This window comes from Lacerta agilis, chromosome 12 (assembly GCF_009819535.1).
Source record: "Lacerta agilis isolate rLacAgi1 chromosome 12, rLacAgi1.pri, whole genome shotgun sequence".
In the NCBI taxonomy this organism is placed as follows: Eukaryota; Metazoa; Chordata; class Lepidosauria; order Squamata; family Lacertidae; genus Lacerta; species Lacerta agilis.
The window spans coordinates 30427335-30450690 of NC_046323.1; the positions used below are offsets into that span (position 1 = coordinate 30427335).

The following is a 23356-nucleotide window of genomic DNA, read 5'->3' on the forward strand; positions in this document are numbered from 1 at the left end:
CTGCTTGCCAGTTAGATGATAACCCAACTATCTAGAACCTCAGCCAATCTAGGCTGCCTTTATTAAATGACCTGGAGCAATGTATTGTGGAATTGTATGCACTAGAGGTGAATGGTGTTTTTTAAAAAAATAAATAAATCTATAGATTGCAGAAATGGTAGAGTGTATAAACTGAGGGATCTTGTGATGGCCAACTCAGTTGTACTGCATCTGATCTTTGATAAGAATAGTTGCACGATCCCATTAACAAGGGTTGAGGGGAGGGTTCAGGTCATCAAGATTTACCATTCCACCAGCTCTATAAATACATGGCACCAGGGCTTTTTTCAGGGGGTAGTCAAGGGTATGCAGTACTGGCACTTCTTTTTTGCTGTTGTTAAAACGTGCAGCACTTACTGTAGCAACTTCATGGTGAGCATCATGGAAAAGAGCGCTGCATGGCACCGTATTGGCAGCAGCAAGGATATATTGATGCGTTCATGTGCTTTAGAAGTCCTTTCTGCAGATAACTTTTAATATTTGTATTTTTAAAAAAATATTCAAATGAATTGTGTCATGAGTTATAGTTATAAAATTTAAAAATGGCTGCAATTTACTGAAAATACCACTTCCATTGTTGTAATTCTTAGAAATGGTGGGGGAAATCCTACCCAAAATTCATATATTCATTTTGCTTGTTACCTTCCACAGTGACTCTGCTGAAGTAGGTTATTGACTGGCCCAAGTTTACCTAGTGAGCTCTGTGTCTGGGTGAATTTGAAGCTTCCCAATCTTGTCAGGTACCGGTAACTTGACAGCTAGAAGAAAGGGAGAGCAGAGTTTACCAGCCCAAAGGCCTTTGGGGCAACAGTGCCTACAGCTTTCTGGGTAGATCATGCTCAGACCAATTCAGATCCCATTCAGAAGCTGGCGAAGCAGCAGCTGCTGCAATGCTTCTATTCCTCTTCCCCTCACCAATCTATATTTCTTTTGCATCCCTCTATTACATTGTGAGCCTGTGGGCAGAGAAGGTCTCGTTTTTTAATATCTGTATGGCACTTAGAAGATGTTAAAAAATCACCAAAGTGCTTAATATTAAACTATGCTGGCTTAATACCCACTTTGGGGTTGGAGAAAGCCAACTACTGAAGAAAAAACATACATAAATCTAGAATTTGACACTCATGTTGAACTGTTTGTTAAATATTTTTTAAAATCCTAGAACTCCTGCCTCACCTAGAGTTTATAAGAACACAAAATTTGATCTTACTCTTTCTTCCAACATCGTTATTTCATCACTAATTTTTTAAAATGAATGAATGAATTGATGCATCGTTCTTGTTTTGCAATCATAAAACTCAATAAATATATTTTTAAAAACAGTTCTGTGGTAGAGAAAATAACATGAATTTAAAACTCTTGGTATCGAGCTGTCACAACAGTAAGACTTGGAGCTGGGTGGGCAAGTCCAGAGATCTCCGACTTCTTGACTGAGTGTTTGTTTGATCATTAGAATATTGGGGTACCTGGGCACTCGTTCTGTTGTGACTGTAGTTCTTGCCCCTTTTTTCTCTTCTCTAGCCAGTCCTTCCGATTCTGACAAGCCGAGCAGGTGAGACAGACTGTGTGTGGCTGCTTCAGTCCCTTTTGCCCAGGAGTTCCAGATTTAGTAGGCTGAGAGCAGGGCAACTAAGTACAGTAGCAAACTGAGGGGGGCAAAGGGATATTTCCCACCATGGCTACTACCCCCGTCCGTCTAGCCTGATGAAGGCCAGTCACGTGGGCACAAAAGGGGCAAGAGATCAAAACAAGTCATTTTAAAGCAGGTAAGCTTTAAGATAGCAATGCGTATTGTGAGCAGTGCAAGTTATTCTTATGAAAGCCCATCATTTGTGAACTGTTTCAGGATCTGAATTGTCTGTCATAAATGTAAACTGCATGTCTCACTCTTGCACTGTCCAGATGGGTAAGGCTTTGTTTTTGCTTTAGACAAAATAAATAGTACGAGCCAGTTCTTCAAAAAATTTAAAAATATTTTTTATTCAGTTTAGTACACAGCCAGTGTTTGCAACTTATTGCAAAGTCAATTACCACTTCTTGATTGTCAGATGTGTTAACAAATTACACTAATTTAGCCAACCAGATGGAATTTTAGGGGGTTTGCTTTTTAACATGTTCTGTGAATTACCCATTTTAATTATCTCCTTGCTGAAAACGGCTACACTAACAATAAACCTAAACAATTACTCTGAAGCAGCCTAGATATGTGCTGTGCACACAAAGGTTTGCAATCAATACTTTGCTATTCCAATTGACGAATTGCCGGAAGCCTCCCTTGGAGCAGAGAGGATTCAACAAGCATTTAAGAAACTTTATTGGTATCTGAAGTTCTTGACACACGATGAGGTTCTTCTATTATATGGAATTTAAAAGCAAATAAGAAACAATTGCACTTCTACAGCAATTAAAAGCAGGCCCAGAAAAAAGTAAATAAATTTTCATTGTTCTGGCAAAGGTGCAGAAGCTGTGTGGCTCAAGCAATCTTTCACCAGAAGCTTCTGCTAAAAGCTCTGGTTTTTGTGACGTATTTAAAATGTTTTAGCTTTGTAAGAATAGCCAGAGAAGTAGTCCCATCTCTCTGCCCAACCAGAGAGTGAGCATAGGTCATGCCATATAATATTTGAGGTAAAATAAGGTTGCATGTTTGTTTCTGGCAATGATTAGGTATGGTATTAACATATAAGGCACAATCCCAGCAACATGAAAGTTAAGAACATTCAAGGTAAGTAACTCTTAGAATAGATCTTTTGGGTATTTTTTCCTCACAAAATCTACCCAATTTAGCTTACTGAAATGTAAGCAGAGATCAGCAGGAGTCCTGGGAGTTACTTCTTTGGTAAGATGTCCATGTACTTGCATATAATAGAAAGCATGACCTCATCAGCACCAGCTCCTATGGAGAGCAATCTAGAGTCTCTGCGAAGGAAAAACAAAGCAAAAATAACATTGGCAAAATGAAGATTGTCCCATCTGGCAACTTTTAAACACAACTGCAGTTAGGTGTTCTTATCACTGCATGGAATTTCAGGTTCTGAAAGAAGTTACCTTCTGCCCAATTACACGAATGAACCACTAAGTCACTGTTTAGTTTAAAATGCAAATTGAATCTTTGGAAATGGAAACTCTTCAGCCGATATTCAGTATCATGTAGTCAAAAACAACTACACACAGTCAGCCCTCATTTTTCCAGGGAAAGGGCATGGCTGGCTGGAACACTTAACAAGAGCATTCTGCAATGCTTTCTTGCAGATCCCTCCTCTTGCTTTAATTTCTTACAAGCATGGGGAAGGACTGTGCCTCAGTGGTATGCTCTGCATGCAGAAGATCCCCGAGTATCTCCAGGTAGAGATAGCAATTTCCTATCTGAAATCCTGGAGAGCCTCTGCCCCGTCAGTGTAGACAATGTTGAGCAGGATGAACCTATAGTCTGACTTGGTATAAGGCAGGTTCCTATGTTCCTCAGGGGAAAGCTCTGAATATTTAACCCTCTGTGCCCATGGAGGCAGCCCAGTCTTTGAAGTGAATGGGGAAACTTACCAACTGAATATATTCACCCAATGGGACAATATATGTGTGCCTCCCCCCATATGAAAGAACTGCTGGGTTGAAATAACTACAGTAGCTGGTCAAATTAATTTGTCCAAGCAAGTGGGGTTTCTAAACTACTTTAATGAGAAACACATTAAAAAAAAAAAAGTGTACTTGTGGTAAGGGACACATACCCACAAACGATGTGTCCATTTGTACAATCATATAGCCAAGTCATTCCATGAAAACTCTTGCATAAGTAAAAAGAGTGACACAGAGAGGGAAGTTGATAAAGAGAAATCCCAGAGCGTGGCAATTGAGGTAAGCAGACTTTTTTTTCTTTCTTCCACAGCACTAGGGGGGAAAATGTTTCCACAGCCGAGAGCAATTTTGGAAAGGTTGATCCAAGAACAAGACAGCTGACGGACTTGCATGGTGCCTGACTAAAGTATTCCTCTATGAGGCAACTTGCATCCCAAACGCAGCAGCCAGATGCTATGGGATATGATGGCTGTAGTAACGCAAACTGACCTATGCGTCAGACGCTTACTAAAGGCTGTGCAGCAGAAACATCACCAGGGAGTGAGGTTAAGGGTACATGCTGCTCAGTTATGAGAGAAGCCTCCCTACTGTGACAACGTCGATGACAACAGTAATGAAGTCTGAGCAAAAGTAGCAGCATTTATCAAAAAGTTTTCCACGTCCCCAGAAAAATAAAATGTAGTTCCTTGCTTGACTACGTAATACTGAATATCTGGGGGGGGGCAAGGGGGGGTGAGGAATGAAGTCAATCCCTGACTTTCATTTGGGAAAGCAAAGAACAGTTTTTCTAAGGAATTTAACAAATATTCTTGCAGCAAGGAAGAATAGAAAGTCAGGGAGGGGGCTGCCTGTAGCATTCCTGCTACCGCCCCTTTAGCCTGGCCAGGATTCAAAGACGGATACTTGCACATACAACTGGAACTTTATAAATTGCTTTTGGCTGACGAGTTTCAATTCCCAAAAGTACAATTTGCATTTTAAACTAAACAGCGAACAAAGGTCATGATCTTTGCTGAAAGACCGACACTACGCAGCTGGTTCATAAATGGACATAAGAAAGAACAGGTAAAGAAGGTCCTTCAGATACCTGGGCATTGTCTTTCAAGCCAATTGCAGCTGGAAGGCACAAGCAGAATTTGCTTATCTGACAGCCCAAAAGAATACTTCGGCCATATTTTTTTTTTAAAAAAAAGGTACCAGAGGAGTTAATAACTTATGTAATGAGGTTTCAGGCCAGATCACTAACCCAGCTCTTGTACGATGGCCCTGACTCTAGTTTTACACTTCTGGGAGCAATTCAATCTAAATTTATGAGGGCTATTTTTCAAAGACCCCATTGCATGCCAAATGCTGGCCTGTGTCGAGGTCAGCCTTCAGAAGGCCAAAGCAGGGGCTTGGCTTGCCATTTACAACTTTGCCTGAAGCTCACCTTCCATCCAACTGACTCGGCCCCACTCACCCTTCAGGATGGCTTTCAGTCTGTATGGGTTAAGCCAACCCACAAACGCCAGCTATATGGATTATCCCTGGGCTCCCTCATCCCTCTGAGACATGAAAAAGCTGGAGTGGCTCTCAAACGGCCTACTGTAAGATGTTGAATGCCAGCACAATTTAGGTTCAACCTCCAACCACACTGAATGACAGAGCACTCCAGCCACTCAATAAGTCAACTAACTATCTCTCTACTCTAGGTCAAAAAGCATTGCAGAGCTTTCATTCTGGCACACCTAAATGTTATTCCCTCAGCAATGCTGGAGCCAAGGTACCAAGACTACAAGTGCCCATGTGCTTCTAGAGAGGTTGAGTTTGCAACCCATGTCCTCGCACACTGCTCCGTTTAAGGAGATCTGCTAGAAACTTCACTGAACTCCTCTTATTTGCCAGGTCCATCAGATGCATTTTATGTCCTCTCAGACCAAAATGCATCTGTCACTCTTAGGGTGGCAAAGTACTGTGTTGCAGAAAGCAACACATGCCAGGAACTGTTGTTAAGTCATTGTGTAACTTTCCCCTTTGGAGTTTGTGCTATGACTATCATTTGTTTAATGCTGATGACCATTTTAATTCATTTTATGCTACTTTTATTACTTTGTTTTATTTCATTTCCACCCTTATTATATACATATGGATAATGTACTCCTTACCCTGGTTTCTTAATGCTGGCCATTGACTGTAATAATAAACATTTGAACTAAACAGTGGCTTGCCTGTTTAGGAGGATTCTCCTGTGTTTGTGTACACTTTGCTGAATTCCATCAATTGAGCTTAAAATATCAAATTGTGATGTACTGCTTAAAGCAGGGTTGTGAAGAAATATGTTGGATGCATGGATTTAATAACATAAAGATACCTTCCCCATATTTATATTAAGCTTACAACACCTTACCGCAAACCATTAAACCTCATTTAGCAATTAGAAAGCATACCACTGGTAATTTTTTAAAGAAACAAAACATTTAAATCAAAGGTTATTTCTTCTATCTATATATTGATCACAGGGTATTCACTCACCTGTAGAGTCTGCTCACCAGCACCTCATTAGTGAACCCCATTCCTCCCCAGAACTGGAGACAACTATCTGTTAACTCCCGAGCCAGACGCCCTGCCTTCAATTTAGCCATGGATGCAAATTTGGTCACATCATTGCCACAGATATAAAGAGCTATAATAAAAAACATAAAGAATACATTTTAAGAATGCCTATATGGATATTTTGTTTGCTAGGTTTTATAGTTAATTCTGTCTTTCTTCCATCATGGAACCCAAGGCCATCCAAGCAGAGACCACAGCCAGACCTGCTTAGCTTCAGCAAGCTGGTGGCTTAATGTGTCTCCATGGATGACAAGGCTATCGATGGCTGCTAGCCATAATGGCTATGCATTACCTCCAGAGTCAAAGGTGGTATGTCTGAATACCGCTTGCTGGGATTCACAGGTGGGGAGAGTGGTACTGAGCTCATGTCCTGCTTGTGGGCTTCCCAGAGGCATCTGGCTGGATGTTGCATGAGCTGGGCCTTTGATCTGATCCAACAAGCAGAACAAAATAGTGTGGGGGTTCCCCCCCCCCCAATACTGTCTGTGTATGAATGTAACAGACTCCGGCTTGCACAACAGGAGTTTACCTTCTCCAGCCAGCAGGCTCCCGATCACCCCCAAAATCTGCTCTGGAAAGTTGAGGATGGGAACACACCCTATTCCCCCCCCTCTCACACACACACCCGGTCAAGCAGATACCTAAAGCAAAACTTCAATCCACTTACCAATAGCCCGATAGAGTAAAGATCGAAGGAGTTCCACCTCCGTCGCTAATTCTGCCAGACGAAAGTGCACTGTTTGGTTATGAAGTATTGGCTGGTTGAATGCCTTACGCTGGCGAGTATAATCAACCGTCTCTTGTATCACATTTTCCAGTGGCATCAAAACTATAGGAATTGGAGAATGAAAGAGGAAGTAAGTTTAATGAATGACTGTTTTTCCTCCTGGCAGACCAGAATACCCAGACAACGGAGAAGGTAGCCAGATTTGTTGAGAGGGCCATGAAATTGAGGGCTGCCAGCTGAATAACAGTGCCCCCTCATAATTAAGATCTCATTTATTCTTGTTTTAATTGTGCCGAATCCCGATTCAGCTCATTTTATTGGTTATATATGGTTTTTATCAGTATCTGTAATATGTGGAGTTACAGGTGGGTAGCCGTGTTGGTCTGCCATAGTCGAAACAAAATAGGAAATTCTTTCCAGTAGCACCTTAGAGACCAACTGAGTTTGTTCTTGGTATGAGCTTTCGTGTATCTGAAGAAGTGTGCATGCACACGAAAGCTCATACCAAGAACAAACTCAGTTGGTCTCTAAGGTGCTACTGGAAAGAATTTCCTATTTTGTTTGTAATATGTGGTTGTTTTTTTATGCAACGGCCTGTGGGCTATGCAAATAAATAAAGTTTGTTGTTGTTTTCCGCAAAGGTTATGAACCCTCACCCTTTGTATTTTACCGGAGAAGTGGCCCATAATGATAAGGGTAAATATGGTTGTGTGTGTGTGTGGCCCTAGAGCCTGTGGTTAAACAATGACTGCTTCGTTCAGACTTGGTTCACACACCCATGTGCATCGTTCCATTGCTCTTCATCACAGGTGTTTCTGTGAATGGACCACTGAAAAGCATTGTGGGCGAGATGATGAGAGGCAAAAATTAAAGTTTCACCTGTGACAACTCTTTCACTCGTGCAAGTCCTCAAGCAACAAACAATAATGTTCATTCACAGAGGGCCTGATTCCCCAATTCAGGGTAGGGTAACATGCGACCTCCAAACAAGTTAGTGTTTGGAAACAGATTTAAAGGACATTATATTTCATATGTCTTTGAACGGATCACTAAAGTATTAATTTACTAACAGCACGTTTCCTTGAAAATAAGTCCTACCGTCCTCTATGGTATTTACTGCCTGGAAATGGCACTTAACACCCCATGGCTCATGTTAGCAGCTCAGAGAGACCTGAGGGGATGGGGGAATCCAATGCACACCTGCATACAGGCTTGTTCACCTTTTAACAGTTCTAAGGAGAAATCTCAACCTGGGAAGAGTCCAATACTTTCTCTCAAGCAACCCCCTTAATGTGGGAAAAGTGAATCAGGATATACTGTGTCTATTTGAACATTGTTATTTCTTTCTTTTCCTCTCTTCCCACCTCTCTTTCTCTCTCACTGTCACTCTTCCTCACACACACAGACCAAAAAACTCCCTTTTTCTTTCATTGCGTGAGTTACATTTCATACTCAAATAAAATGTGGTTACCTTCTGGTTTGGTTTTAACTTCTTTCCCATGGCGAGGTGCAAGACCCATATCCAAGACTCTTAACTGGCTTGAGATTCCCCCTTCTCCCCCCAAAGTAAAAAGTGAATGGGTCCATCACTCCATGAGAACTGCTCCTCACACTTAAGTCTTGCAGAATGCTCCACCTTTCACACAAGAAGATGACATGTGTGGGGTGTTTTCAGACACAGAAGGGAAGCTTGTGGGGAGCTTTGCATGTGTTTTAGAGCTTCTGCGGGACTCTGGATTGCGGCAAAATAGAGCTTACAATACTTTGTTCACTAGGAATTCACCCCATGAATCTCAGCCAAATCCTATTCCCACTGAGCCACGGCAAACACCACTTTATAAACCATCACAGTGGCAAAACCATTTTCAAGGGTTGAGAAGGGAGAGAAATCCGCTTAATCTTCAGCGTTAGTGCTTAAGAATCCATTAGTTGCAAAGCAACTGGAAACCTTCCTTTTTGTTAAGACGTTTTTATGTCCCAGACGCGTTCTCAGCGTAACAGTGAAGGAAAATGACTCTTGAGTGTTACTGTGCCTCTGAACATTTGACACTGCCTGCCATTTTCCATTCCCCCTGCTGCTTCCGCGCAACAAATGTGTAGCCAAAAATAGTTATTCCCAGCATTCATGTGAAAACATATTCAGCTTCTCAAGCTGAAGTTGCTTTGTTGCTATTTTACAGCTCACTTAGCAAACTCAGGCTTCCCTTTGTCAAGATGTTGTGGCAGCGCCATGTCCCCTGGGTCACCCCCTGACATCAAACAGGCACCTTCACTCTTCTGGTCTAGGCAGTGGCTGAAAAAACTTCTGTCTCAGAACAACTCCAGACATTATACTTAGAATCGTAGAGTTGGAAGAGACCACAAGGGCCATCCAGTCCAACCCCCTGCCAAGCAACTTAAATGTCTGGCTGATATTATATTTGCTTTTAATTGGTTTGTGTATTTTTGTCATGTTAATCATAGAATTGTAGAATTGGAAGGGACCATGAGGGTCATGGAGTTCAACCCCCCTGCAACACAGGAATCTCTTGCCCAGTGTGGGACTCGAACCCATGACCCTGAGATTAAGTCTCATGCTCTAATGAGGTACCTCTTCTATATATAACTGCACTTGTATACCGCTTGGATAATTTTATCTTATTCTTTATCAAGTGGTTTATAAATTTTCAAAATGAATAAAATACTTAATAATACTGTCGGGGCACACAGGTCTTATTATTAATTACCTGCTCTTTGCTGTCAAGATCCCAGGGCGGGTTACAATGTTGTAACACAGTAGTCCTCCTAGCGGTGCAGCATAACAATTGCTGGCACATTTGCAAAGCTAAGCAGGGTCTGGTATGGTTTCACATTGGATGAGGGACCATGTGTTGAGATTCCTGCATTGCAGAGGGTTGGACTAGATGACGCTAAGGAAGGATCCCTTTTCAACTCTACAATTCTATGATTGCATGAGTATTAAAAAATGGTTTAAAACAACATTAAAAGGTTGAAATAAATAAAAAAATTGTCCAGTAGCACCTTAGAGACCAACTAAGTTTGTTCCGGATATACAGTAAGCTTTTGTGTGCATGCACACTTCTTCAGATGGTTTCTAAGGTGCTACTGGACAATTTTTTTATTTATTTTGACTGCGTCAGACCAACATGTCTACCTACCTGAAAATAAGAAGGTGTGCCCTAAAAATATGGAACTAAAGTGTCAAAAGCCAGGCTAAAGAGGTATGTATATTCAGCATCATGAAGGTGCCAGACGCACCTCTGTGGGGAGGGAGTTGCACAAGTGGTAAAAGGTAAAGGACCCGGATGGTTAAGTCCAGTCAAAGGCGACTATGGGGATGCGGCGCTCATCTCGCTTCAGGCCAAGGGAGCCAGTGTTTGTCCGCAGGCAGCTTTCAGGGTCATGTGGCCAGCATGTCTAAACTGCTTCTGGCACAACGGAACACTGTGATGGAAACCAGAGTGCACGGAAACGCTGTTTACCTTTCTGCTGTAGCGGTACCTATTTATCTACTTGCACTGGTGTGCTTTCGAACTGCTAGGTTGACAAGAGCTGGGACAGAGCAATGCGAGCTCACTCCGTTGCGGGGATTCGAACCACCAACCACCTGATCGGCAAGCCCAAGAGGCTCAGTGGTTTAGACCACAGCGCCACCTACCACACACTTTTACAAGTGTTAATCTGTATTTCACACCATAGGTTTCTTTCAATTTGCAAACTGCCTTGGGTGCCTTACAATATAAATAAAATAAGGGGACATTAGCAGAGATTGGGAAGCAGGCATTCCTTTGGTCTCTTCATGAAAGTCTCCTTTAATTGCCATGCTGTTTTAACAGCCTGGTGTATTTCTAATTGTTTTGTATTTAAACAATGTTGTGTAGTTGGTTTTCATGTTTTGCAAACCGCTTGGACGACACCTTGACATTAGGCAGTATATATAAATAAATAAAATGGGTTGTATGCAATGCTGGGCATAGTCAGAACAGACCCACTGAAATTATTTGGCATGGCTAAAGTAGGTCTATTAATTTCAATAGGTTTGCTCTGCGTAGAAGCTGGTTGGCAGCAACCCAATAGCAGAATTCAAGCATTAATTTGTTGCACTTATAAGAACATATAAAAGTGATCTCTATAATAAAATTAAGAAAATGGCATTTGCAACAGGGAGTTTTGTTTTTGTTTTTTTAAATCCATCGTAACGGCATTGTGAAGCAGATGGCAGTGCTTTGTGTGTTATAACAAATGCACTAAAAACCCTAGTTAAGGAAAGGGGGGGAAATGTTAATTTCTTATTATTTTGGGTGCTGAGCAAAGCAGAGGGTAAGATTAAGTGCAAGAAAATTCTACACATTTTCTAGGAGGACCTTTTCGTAATAAGCATGTACAGCCAAGTTCTGAAAGGCCCCCTGGAAAAATTACAACTGCTAACTTATAAGAACATAGGGAGCTGCCTTGTACTGAGTCAGAAATGGAACTTTTTGTTCCACTTGTGGACTCCTGCTTGTTGAACTTTCATTTATGTATTTTTCTGCACACAGAATGTCAAGGATGCAGAAGGGAGGGGAAAAATTACTTTGCCAGCGCATACCAAAGGATTTGGTGTTCAGCAAAAATAAGGGCTTTCAAAATGCCTATGAAGATATGGCTGTGTTCTACCACTAAAATGCATTTTGTAAGTTGTTATGTAAGGGACAGGCTTTATCACTGCCCAACGGACTTACTGTTGGCTACTCCCCACATTCGCTCCTCTTGGAATTGCAACATCTGGTACGTAAAGCCCATTCCTTCCTCCCCAATGAGGTATTTTCTGGGAACTCTGACATCTTCAAAAAAGATTTGTGCCGTGTCGGATGACCGCATGCCCATCTTGTCGATTTTCTTAGCAATGTGAACACCTAAAAATAAGTGTTCGTGGAAAAAGCGACAGGAAACAATTAGTCCCAAACGCAACCATGGTATTTTCTTTTTAAAAGGTATAACCAAGAGTCTTCTGTTTTAAGCACGTAAGATTTTAAAATTTAAGAACACATGCAAGTAAGTGTGTGTGTGTGTGTGTTTTAAACCAAGATAAGGTAAATACTTCCATTTCTACCTCATCCGTAAAACGGTGGTGCTGTTTTCTAATCAGCAAATCAGAATTCTCAAGATTTAGAAAAGGTCTTGCTTTTCATAATCCTGAAAAACAGGAACAGCTTCCTAATGAGAGTAAGCTGAATTTTAAAACTGAAAAATGTCAAAACTGTCCAGGTTGCTTATTATGGTAAAACGTTAGAATATTGATTAATAAAGGAAACAAAACATGTAAAAAAATACAGAGAATTAGTGTGAGATTTATTCAGTCTTTCAGAGCGTCATTCAAGTATCTAAACCCTTGAGAATGTACCCTCCATTCCCATCCAGAATATGGTTCCGAGAGCAAAACACCCGCAACAATTAACCTCAGGTCATTCCAGGATAAGTGAGCTTTTTTAAAAAAGAAAAGCATTTGAAGAAAATGGGAAGGAGTGGGGTTGAGAGAAGGGAAAATTTCATCTTTGTTCTCTTTGCTGGGTGGAGGTCAGAATGAAACAGATAAATGCTATTTTCTTTAAGGTCACATGACCTGAGACAGCCAGCAAAACAAGGCTGCGTAATCATCCTGGGATTTCTTCTCTTTTTAACCATGTGTTGGTGTGCCAGGGATAAGCAGCTCTGTGTCAGAATATATATATACAGTATCATAGGAAGCTAGCTGCCTTAGACCAAGTGAAGCCATTGGTAAGCCTAGCTCAGCATCATTCACTCTGCCTGCTAACAGCCTCCCAGGGTTCCCCCCAAGGAGCTGGAGGCAGTGTACATGGTTCCCCCTCCCCATTTAATTCCATGAGCCTTGAGGGCTCTTCCACTTAATGTTTCAATCTTGCGTGTGTAATTAAGCCCATTAGCAGAGCGGAGTTGACAGTGACGCATGGAAAAACGAAAGCATGATTGAAAACATCCTCCAGATTCCAAATTCAAGTGAGTTTCTGAATCTTGGCTGCGTAGCAAAGTCCTCATTTGTTATGTTTCTAAGACCGCTTGGTTAGAACTGCACGCACATTTGTAATTCTAAAGGAATCAAAAGCCCACAGAATGATAATCAAAGCAGCTGGACTCAGTAAAGTTCAAAAACTAAGAGAGGTTTTTCACCCTGGTTAGGAACAAAACAAAGAAGAAATAATTCAGGATTACTGGCCATTTTTAAAAGAAGAAAAGAAACGGGCTGCAAGTTTAGCTCTGTTATGACCCGACTTAGTTTTGGTGAAGTCCATAAAACTCAGTTCACATAAATTGTAATTGATCTCAGTCACGGTATTATCATTCCTTCCATTTGCATGTTCAGGAAGTGGGTGTTGTTTACTTGTGTAGCCAAAACAGCAGCACCCACGCAAGGGAAGATATCAGCAGGCTTGAGGAGCAGGGCAAAACCCAAGCTTCACAGAAGTACAAAAAATATTGAGGGTAGGGGGAAACCCCTAAGGAGGAAGGAGAAAACCCCAAAGCCAGTCTAACAAGAACTGGGGGTGCTCAATGGTCACAAGAATGCTAACAGACTATTATGGGATGGTGGTAGCGTTAATGGAACCCTGAACAGAGGCACTGCACGCTGCAACATTTCATTGCGGTTCCCACGTGACCTCCAGTGCAGAAGAGGGGAGGGATCATCCCTGAAGATGCATGATAAGTTTGTTGGTTTGTTCTTTCAACGGAAAAGGAGCAGTTAATGGAACAAAAGTCCTTTAATAATAAATGGAAATATTTTCATCTGAGATTGTGGGCAGTGCCGACAATGGAAATTCCAGTCTTATCTGGGGGGAGAACAGTATTTTTCCCATGCAGAAAGCATAGTGACTCTGATGCAGGAAACCCTACTATGGTCTGTTCACATCGAAATCGGCCATAACTATCTACTTATCCTTAGGTTGACCTGGAGGCCTTCACCAGTTGTCCACAAAGTCTCTGAGATCCCCCCCCCCCTCACAGCCTCACAGCATCATGAGATGCTGAGAGTGGTTGCCTCTTTCTCCCATGAAAAGTACGCAGAGCTGAAGATGGAAGTTTCAGTTCTGTGTGCTTTTCAATTGTCATTGCCAATATCAACTCTACATATATGTCTTTGGACATATTAAAGTAACCCCAGCTTCAACCCTAATTTGTAAAGAAAGATGGTGATGGTTCTGGGTTTTCATTGGTTTGGACCCCGAATTGCTCCTTCATCGACTGTAAAGTTTCGGGGGGAAGCAATTTCTACAAACAGCCTTTCCACCTGAAGCCCCGACCACCACCATATCCCACAACACTCCCAAGCCGCCTCCAACTTCCAGGAGCAGATTTGTAGGAAGGGAGGTGAAGGGGCTGCAGAAAGGGAAAAGGTGGGGCAGTAAAGCCTATTTCATGAACTGTTTTAAGTTCATGGGTAGAAAGCTGGGATTCTAGCCATCAGGTTTCCTAATGACGTTAAGCAACAAAAACAGTTTATACAGTATACAGCAAAGCAATATATCTATCTATCTCCTGGCTGTACATTGGTGACCGTTCTCCAAGACATACTAGATTGATAGCACTATTGTTCAGATGTTTCAAGCAGTGTTTTTACAAGTATTGTGTGTTTTAAAAAAATAAAAAATAAAAATCTGTGGGTTCCTTATCTATTCCTACAATAGGTTACAAATTAGTACATCAAACACATATCTAACAGAAAGATGGTTTTACATTTCCGCTGCTTGGGGTGAGGGAATGGGTAGAGACTATGCATAAAATATTTACTTTACTTTTGCTCCCATTTCTCATTCTTTCCCCCCTGCGACTTTCAAACCATGACATATCATTTAGCCTCTCTCAAATGTGATTGATTACTTTAAAATAGTATCTCATTTCCAGGCAACACTGTTTTCATTTGAGGATGGAAGAACAGGTTAGGGAGGTCAGAGCAGAAGATGTTCCAGCCCTCCAATTTTTGGTACTACTGCCATTTCCCCATATAATTTAATTTATTACATTTACATCCTGCCTTTGTTGCATCATGGAACTGAAGGCAGCAGACTTGCAGTTCCCAGGCAGTCACCCATCCAGGCACAGGCCAGACCCAGACCTGCTTAGCTTCAGCAAGTTGGGTGGCTTCATGTGCCTTCACAGACATTCACAAGGACACCAGTTTTATTACCAGGTAGCTTCATCGGCAGACACAGAAGAGATTTGTTTCTGTGAGGTGGTCCGTCGCTCGTGTTTGCCAGCAAGCACATCCAATCTGCCTGACATCCAGATGTAATCCACATTTTGCCACCATTTACAACATAGTCATCTCCTTTTCTTACAGCCTTCGTCTTGATGCCTATTCAAAAGTAAATTAGTTGTTAGGCATACCTGTTCCAGAAATAAGGGGTCTTAAAAATCTTTTCAGGCTGTACAGGGCCTTGTGGAACAGCACCAGTATACTGGGACCCAGGTGGCGCTGTGGGTTAAACCGCAGAGTCTAGGGCTTGCTGATCAGAAGGTCGGCGGTTCGAATCCCTGCCATGCGGTGAGCTCCCATTACTTGGTCCCAGCTCCTGCCAACCTAGCAGTTCGAAAGCACGTCAGAATGCAAGTAGATAAATAGGGACCGCTCCAGCGGGAAGGTAAATGGTGTTTCCGTGCACTGCTCTGGTTCACCAGAAGCGGCTTTGTCATGCTGGCCACATGACCCGGAAGCTGTCTGCGGACAAACGCCAGCTCCCTTGGCCTATAGAGCGAGATGAGCGCCGCAACCCCAGAGTTGGACACGACTGGACCTGATGGTCAGGGGTCCCTTTACCTTTACCTTTACCAGTATACTGGAACTAACTGGCAGCCAGTGCAATTCTTCCAGCAGTGGTGTAACACGATGGTTATAGTCTGCCCTAGTGAGCTGAGTTGAGCCACTGCATTCTACACTAGCTGCAGCTTCTGAACCAACCTCAGAGGCAGCCCCACATGTTGCCATTTGCATTGCGATACCGTGCAAAACACCAGGCCCTTTCTCCCTGCAAGAGCCCATTCCGCAAAGCTTTTTCGTAACAGCACGCAATGTCCCAGATGCTGTAAGATTATGATCCACAACCCTGATGAGGAGCCCTTGTCGCCACCAGCTCAGGAAGCCCACCTGCAAAAAATCCTTTCCATACCCAGGGACCCAATTTCATGTAATTTCAATAGCCCTCTGCAAGCTTATACACGGGTAGTGCTGAGGGGTTTTTCTTAATTTGGAGTCCCCAAAATATACATGGGGGCATCTTATACACGGAAAAATATGATATATCGAGAGGGGGGGCTATTGGGTTGTTTTTGTTTTTGTTTTATTTTGTATTTTGTGGTTTTATATTTTGATTTTATTCTGTGAACCGCCCCTGAGACCTCTGGGTATAGGGCAGTATATAAATTAAATAAATTAAATAAAGCCGGTAAATCGCAGCTCCGGCAAGGGTGATCTGCTCTCCCCACTGCAGCCGCTAGACATGGAGGAAGGAGGGGAAACCAGTGGTCCCACCCACTTTAAGTATGGCTCCACCTATCAGTGGCATGCAGCCCTTGACAGATTGCCTTGGAGAGAATGTGACAGGAAAAAGGTTACTCGTCCGTGGCAGATAGCATAGCAACTAGCAGCTTAGTCTCCTGCACATCCGTGAAACTGAGAATGGGGCCAATCACCATCTCGCAAAATTAAAGTTTCTGTGTTGTCCGTGCGGGGTGGGGCGGGGGTTGTGTGTGCGACACCCTGAGGAACTTTGAGGAGAAGCAAGATCCAAAAACATGATGAAATGAACACTAGGCTTACACATCTTATAAAATTCCTAAGCATAGTCTATTTACTTACTTGCAACATCTGAGCCTGCGCCAGGTTCACTGACTCCCAAGCAAGCCACAACATCTCCAGCTATACTTGGGGCAAGGAATTCTCTTTTCAGCTCCTCAGATCCAAATCTGCAATGTGAAATATCCAGAACATCGTATCTGCTACAATTCTGAAGATTTCTGAATGCAAGTGGCATTACAATATTCCCCCCCCCTTTTTAAACGGGAGAGTAATACTTTCATTTATGTCTTTTCAAAATACATATTCAAAAGAGACAGGAGCCATGAAAATAACTTGTATGTCTGCAGAAGGGGAGAAACAACAAGAAACCACAGAAAAATAAGATTTGCAATATGGCTATCAAGCAAGTAAGGCAAGGGCACCAAGAGGCAGCTGCTTCTTCTTCTAAGGAATGATAACCAATCCAAATGGACTGGTGGCTTGCTGGGTCGATTGACAAATGTCCTGTTATTAAAATACCCTCCCTCTTTGCAGTCCTTGGCAAGCAGCCAAAAACAAAAAACAAAAAACTCCAAACATATAGGAACATGGGAAGCTGCCTTATACAGAAGCACCTGCTCATACAAAGGGGTTCTTTTGCCGATGACCACACTCAATGCTTCTACATTCATGTATTAATTTACAAGGCCCTTAACAATTTGGGTCCCGAATACCTCAACGGCCATATATCCCTGTTCATTCACTGAGTTCTTTGGGGGAGTCACTATTAGAGATGCCCCCCCCCCCCCGGTGCTTGGATGCACAGCTCAAATCCAACAGGAGCTGTGTGTTTAGTATTGTGGGCCCAATTTTACACATTGCCCTTCCAGTTGGGGGTCAAGAGGCTTCCCTCCTTCCTGAACCTCCAGAGTCTACTACTTCTTTTTTTTGCAAGCAGTCTACTTCTTCTTTTTTTTGCAAGCAAGCAAGCATTTTAACTAGAGTTGATTTTATAGATTTAACTGATTTTTCTGTATTGTGTTTTTGTAAACCGATTAGAGATTTATTATAACGAAGCGATACATAAATTGCTCAGACAAATAAAGATAATTGCATAAATGTGCAGACTTCGGCACATCCCTGCTCCTTCCCTGCATGCAAACAATCCAAGAGCGGGACTGATGTTTCAACTCCGGAACAAAATGCGAATGCGATTCTGTTGAATGGAGTTACAAAGAAGAGATTTATAAGTGCATCCGAACACTATTATGTTTACCACACTCACTTCTTCCACACAGATGCCTGTGTATCCCAGGAAAATGCTTCCCAATTTCCCCTTAAAGAGCAATCAATATGCTTTCTGGCAGATGGGATTCTTGCCACGCTGAACAAAAACATGTCTTAAATGCCTGCACTTCATTCTGATTTAACCGGGTGTGTGTGTGTGTGTGCATTTATTCCCTTCTCTTAACATGAAGGAGGGAGGGAGGGAGATGAGATGAGATGGTATTCTTTCTTCTTTCACATCCCACAGGGGAGGAAAAGGAGCCGCGCGGAGCGCCGTGCAACTGAATTAATTAAATCTAAAGTGAGTAAAGTTTCTAATTAGGACTGACACTTTATGACATACCATCAGTGGGGGGGGGGAATTGTAGCTTCAAGTAGGAACAGCTGCAGGTGAGTTCTTTCACATTCCACATTTCACTAAACCACCCTACGCTCGCGTCTTTCTAACCGCCACGTCAAATGACCCACTTCAAAGGAGATGGCAGGTCTTCCACGATGAGTGCGGCACTTGGCACACACAAGTGGCGCAGCGGATCTACACAGAAGGGCATCAAACAGCTGATAACCCAAGACTGAGCAGCAGCAATACTGAAAAAAGTCAATCCTAACAGTCACATGCTTAGGAAGGGTTGAATATATCCATTTCTGTTTCTCTCCGTTTCTCATTTTTCCATTCTTAAGTTTGGTTCTCCACATCAGTTTGCAACAAATAAATAAATAAATAAATAAATAAATAAATAAATAAATAGTGAGTCCTCATGAAAAAGTCTCCTAATAAGACACATTTCTGGAACCAATTTTTGCTCTATTGCTAAGCAAATTTCCTCAATATAACAGATTTTTTTGTATGTTGTTGTTCACAAATATATGCGTGTACACTATATGAATCTTCACACATGTATGCATTACGTAGTTGGAGAAATGCACTGCAACATCGGGAGAAGTGTGAGTTTTGAAGGATGGGTGATGACTTTCTGCAGGGATTGACTCTGCGATCAAGTTCCCTGCAGTGAACTCTGATAAGCAGCTGATTCAGCTGCATCTCCACCTGCCCCACCTGCCATCAGGTATGGGGAAAGTGGCCATGGTTTGGAGAAAACAACCTTGTTGGCCGAGCTGGGACCTGTGACGGGCCAAAGCTGGCTTATGGGCTGCAGACTCTCCACTCCTCCACTCAAAAATTACTTCCTCAAACCTCAGTTTTTCCTTAAGCATGGCGATGCCACCCTTTTGTTGAAGACCCAATATAATCAGAATTTCTCATGTTGCTCTTCTGCCAACAGTGCCTGCAATTTCTGCTGCAAAGATTATTGTATTCCAGGCATGTCCAACAGGTCGATTGCAATCTACCTACCGGTCGATCGCGGGGTGTCTGTGGTCGATCATGGTCGAACTTTGGTGAAGCCTCCCCCCAAAAAGTTCAACAACGTTGGTCATTCCTCCCCAAATAAGCTCATCAACTCTGGTCATTCCTCCCCTCCAAAAAAGCTCAGCAACTACCTCTGGTCAATCCAATTGGTAGATCACTGCCAGTTTATTTATAGTGGGAGTAGATAGCAGTCTCTTGGAAGTTGGACGTGCCTGTTGTATTCAGTTCTCAACCAGTGTGTCCCTTCCCTGCCTCCTCCCATCTCTGTTAGCGCAGCATATTCTTGCCATTTCCGTGAGACATTTGTGTAGCTTGTAAATGGATGTGATTAGTATCCCAGAGGCTGTCATTGCCACATGGTGTTGAAAAAACACTGCAAATGTAAGCCAAAAAACTTGGGGGGGGGGGGAAGGGGGAATGAAGCCATGTGTCAGCTATTTATTGATTTGTTTAAAAACCACAGGGAAGGATTAAATATAATAAAAGCCCGTTCTGGGGAATTCTTTCCACAGTCTTATTGCATCAAGCTGCCATTTTTATCCTCTGCAGTGCAATAAATGGGCCAGAGTTTGGGAGGAAGCAATCGATATGTGAAATTATGGCAACCCGCACGTTGCCAGGGGGTTTATACCACACATGTTTAAAAGGAAAGAGAAAATGCTATTTGGAAAGATCTCTCTGGGGGAAGCCTTCATATCGAACAAAGAATGTTCACATTTCTAACTTGTCTGGATAAATTCGAGAACAGGGGTGTTAATTCAGAAAAGGAGTAGCTGTGGGAAGACAAGCAAAATGCATTTTACACCTGGACTTGACCAATTCCAAATTCAACTTTAACCATACGGTTGGATTACGGCAAAGGACTTTTTGTGGGGCCACCCTTGGGGTTGGTCCTGAGGCTATTGGTGGTGCAGAACATGGAAGCTAGGTTGCTTGTGGGGACAAACTACCACCAGCATATAACGTATTGATTGCAGGATTTTCACTGGCTGCCAATTTGCTACTGGGTCAAGTCCAAGGTGTTGGTACTAAAATCTACAGCTCAGGACCAGGTGACTTGAGACACTACCTTAAACCCAATGGTCTGCAGGAAAGCTTCTTTGGCAAGTTTCACAAATCTCAGAAGCCTGTGCTCCAGTAACTCAGAGCAGGACTTTCAGTATGACTGCCCCTGTACTGTAGAATAACGTTTCTGTCAAAATATGACAGGCACCCATTATCTCCAATTTCTGGAAGCAGCTGAATACATTTCTTGTCCCGACAGGCTTTCCCAGCTGGTTGAATGGGTCTTCGCCACAAGTATCTATCCTGTATTGTTTTACTTTTGTTTTAAATATATCAGCTGGTTGTTGTTGTTTTGTAATACCGTTTGCTGTTTTAATTGTACACTGCCTTAAGATGATTGTGTGCAAGGACATGAATATCTCAACAGTAATAATGATAATGAGCCTACATGTGCTTAAATCTAAATCCACAGGCTTCCTTGATAGTTGACAACACAACAGAAGGCAATCTCTGCCCCACCAAGAAAGCATAAACAGAGGCTAGGGATGCCATTGATCTGCTTCAGCTGCAGCCACTGATGTAGCCCATGCATTGGTAACCTCAAGAATGGATTACGACAACACGCTGTATGTCAGGCTACCCTTAGCTTTGCTCCAGAAGTTTTGCTCTGTGATGCTTTTAATGACCACCTTACCCCTTATGTCCCAAGTAAATTACTGAGATCATTTGGGAGAACATTATTAGTGGGTCCTCTGTGGTCCAGAAACATGACTTGTGTCAACAAGGAGCCATGCCTTGAGTGTTGTGGGCCCAACTCCATGGAACTCCCTTCCATTAGAAATCAAGCAGGCACCATCTCTGGTAGGTTTCAGATGTCGGGTTAAAGCTGTTCTATTTCAGAAGGATACTGTTTCGCTGGAAGAGCTGCACAAAAGGGCAACTAAAATGATCCCGTAGCTGGAGCAACCAACATTTTTGACTTATTAGTTGGGGGGGGGGGAACTGAGCAATGGTGATGGAGACATGACAGGCATAAAAATTATGAATGGTGTGGACAGAGAGAACTTTTCAACAGCGTCTACATACAGAAGTTTCTAAGACAGGTGATAAAAATCCCTTTGAGATTTTCTTTTATGGTATTTTCAACTCTGGTGTCTACATGTTAAATTGTTGATGCTCCTATGATTCTCTCATCCCGAATTACTTCCATCCATCTTCTTGCAAATTAACTGTCCAATCTTGTTCTTGTCTCTATTGAGTTGGGTGGCAATATTACCTGCTGAGAGTTTATTTACTTTTTTGTATTATTATTACCTTGAGGCTGATCTCATTGGCAATAGTAATGGCACTGCAGTGGGGGGAAAAAAACATGTAACACGGCTTCTATTTCCTGAACTTCCAAACAAGATAACCAGCAGCTTTGATAAACTAGAGCGATTATCGACCTGCCGAAGTGGTGGGTGTTGGTGAGCTGAGATAATATGCAGGCTCAGGTGTACAGAACCATTTCTACTAATGGATTTTTCTATGTTACCTTTCCTTCTAATTTGCAGAGTGGTCTTTGATCTTCATAGCATTTGCCTTCAAAACAACTGCTAAGTAGGTCATATGGTAGTTCTCATATTACAGATGGGAAATTGGGGGAGAGTGCACAGCTTGCCCCATACGATGTTCACAGAGGCAGCTGGAGGGACCATCAGTCAGGCGGTGAGCCGGCTTGACATTGTGAACACATCTGGGAAACTTGACAGTGAGATGCTTATCCGTTACCCAGGTACTAAGAGTCAACAGCCTCCTTAGATACGGTTACACCACAAGATGGATAGGAAGGCACTTTCCCATTCCCAAGCTATGCACTGCAGCTAGAGGCCAAATTGGATGTCTTGTGATGATGAAGTTGATGATATCAATAATGTTTTGGGATTAGCGCTTCTATTTTGTTTAGTGTTGAAAATGTGCTTATGAGCATCACACAAACTATCTGAAAAAACGTCTTGCTAGAACCTCATTTTGCCCTTACACCAAAATAAATAGCAGCAGCTTTCTTGGAATTAGTAGCAAACAAATTAAATCAGGACCTTACCATTTATTTCATATCTTTGCTGAATTGTGGTGAATACATAAAAGTAAACACATACCAGGCGAGTTAATAGTTACCCTATTTATTTATTTGTGGGATTTCCTATATTGCCTTTTGTTAATTGATCCCAGGGCGATTCACAATAATTGAAACAACCAAATGAAGCATTTAAACAAATCCTCCAACAAAAATATAGCTTTTCATTAAAATCTGTGTGAGCTACTCTTGTTCCTTTGTGGTATTTTTTGTCTTTGGGTGAAACATATGTCACATTTAAAATCTTCCATTTTGCCCTTCCTTCATTATGCAGAGCTAGATTGAAAGCTGTAGCTCTCTTTCTGCTTTTTTATAAAAAAAAACCTCACTGCCCCCCCCTGAAGAACAAACCCTTTAAAATCAAGAGAAAGAGCCAATGAGTTTTCTTGGGAAATCTACCTTGCAAGGGCAGGTGTTGCCATGTCAGCTTGTACTCCAATCGCCATGGGAACCCCTCCACAGCGAATATTTCCCAGTTCTTCAGCCACTGCAATGCTGTATGAGAAGTCCAGGCCAAGACCGCCATATTCTGTTCATAAGAAAGGAAATTTTCTTTTTTAGAATTATAAAATTGTATTCAATCAATTATCATCATCATCATCATCATCATCATCATCATCACTTACTCTATATTATGGAAAATTTGTTGTTCATTATGCATTTGGATACCTCTTAAGCTATCATAACCTAATTTTTGAAGGATGGTCCATCACAAAAAAGAGTAGGTTGTCATCTATGCTTGGATACAACTGGATGCCATTTTAAATCAAGATTGTGAACTGAATTTGATCTGATTTTTTTGCTTTCTAAGAATTCCCAATCAATGCTGGCAAGGCTACCAGTATCCTATAATGCAGCCTTCTCTGACCTGATATTTTGCAT

General features: G+C 42.2%; 1 protein-coding gene across 1 annotated transcript in view; it reads right to left on the reverse strand.

Annotated features, from left to right (window-relative positions):
* Positions 1-2471: 2471 nt before the first annotated feature.
* The window catches only part of LOC117055974 (probable acyl-CoA dehydrogenase 6), a 61280-nt gene continuing 40395 nt past the window's right edge, over positions 2472-23356 (reverse strand). The window contains exons 3-9 of the mRNA XM_033165945.1: positions 22874-23003; positions 16779-16885; positions 15111-15278; positions 11650-11823; positions 6869-7030; positions 6121-6271; positions 2472-2955 (exon numbers count right to left, since the gene is read on the reverse strand). Coding sequence (XP_033021836.1) covers positions 2865-2955; positions 6121-6271; positions 6869-7030; positions 11650-11823; positions 15111-15278; positions 16779-16885; positions 22874-23003 — 983 coding nt within the window. The 3' untranslated portion in view covers positions 2472-2864. The remainder of the gene's footprint in view (positions 2956-6120; positions 6272-6868; positions 7031-11649; positions 11824-15110; positions 15279-16778; positions 16886-22873; positions 23004-23356) is intronic.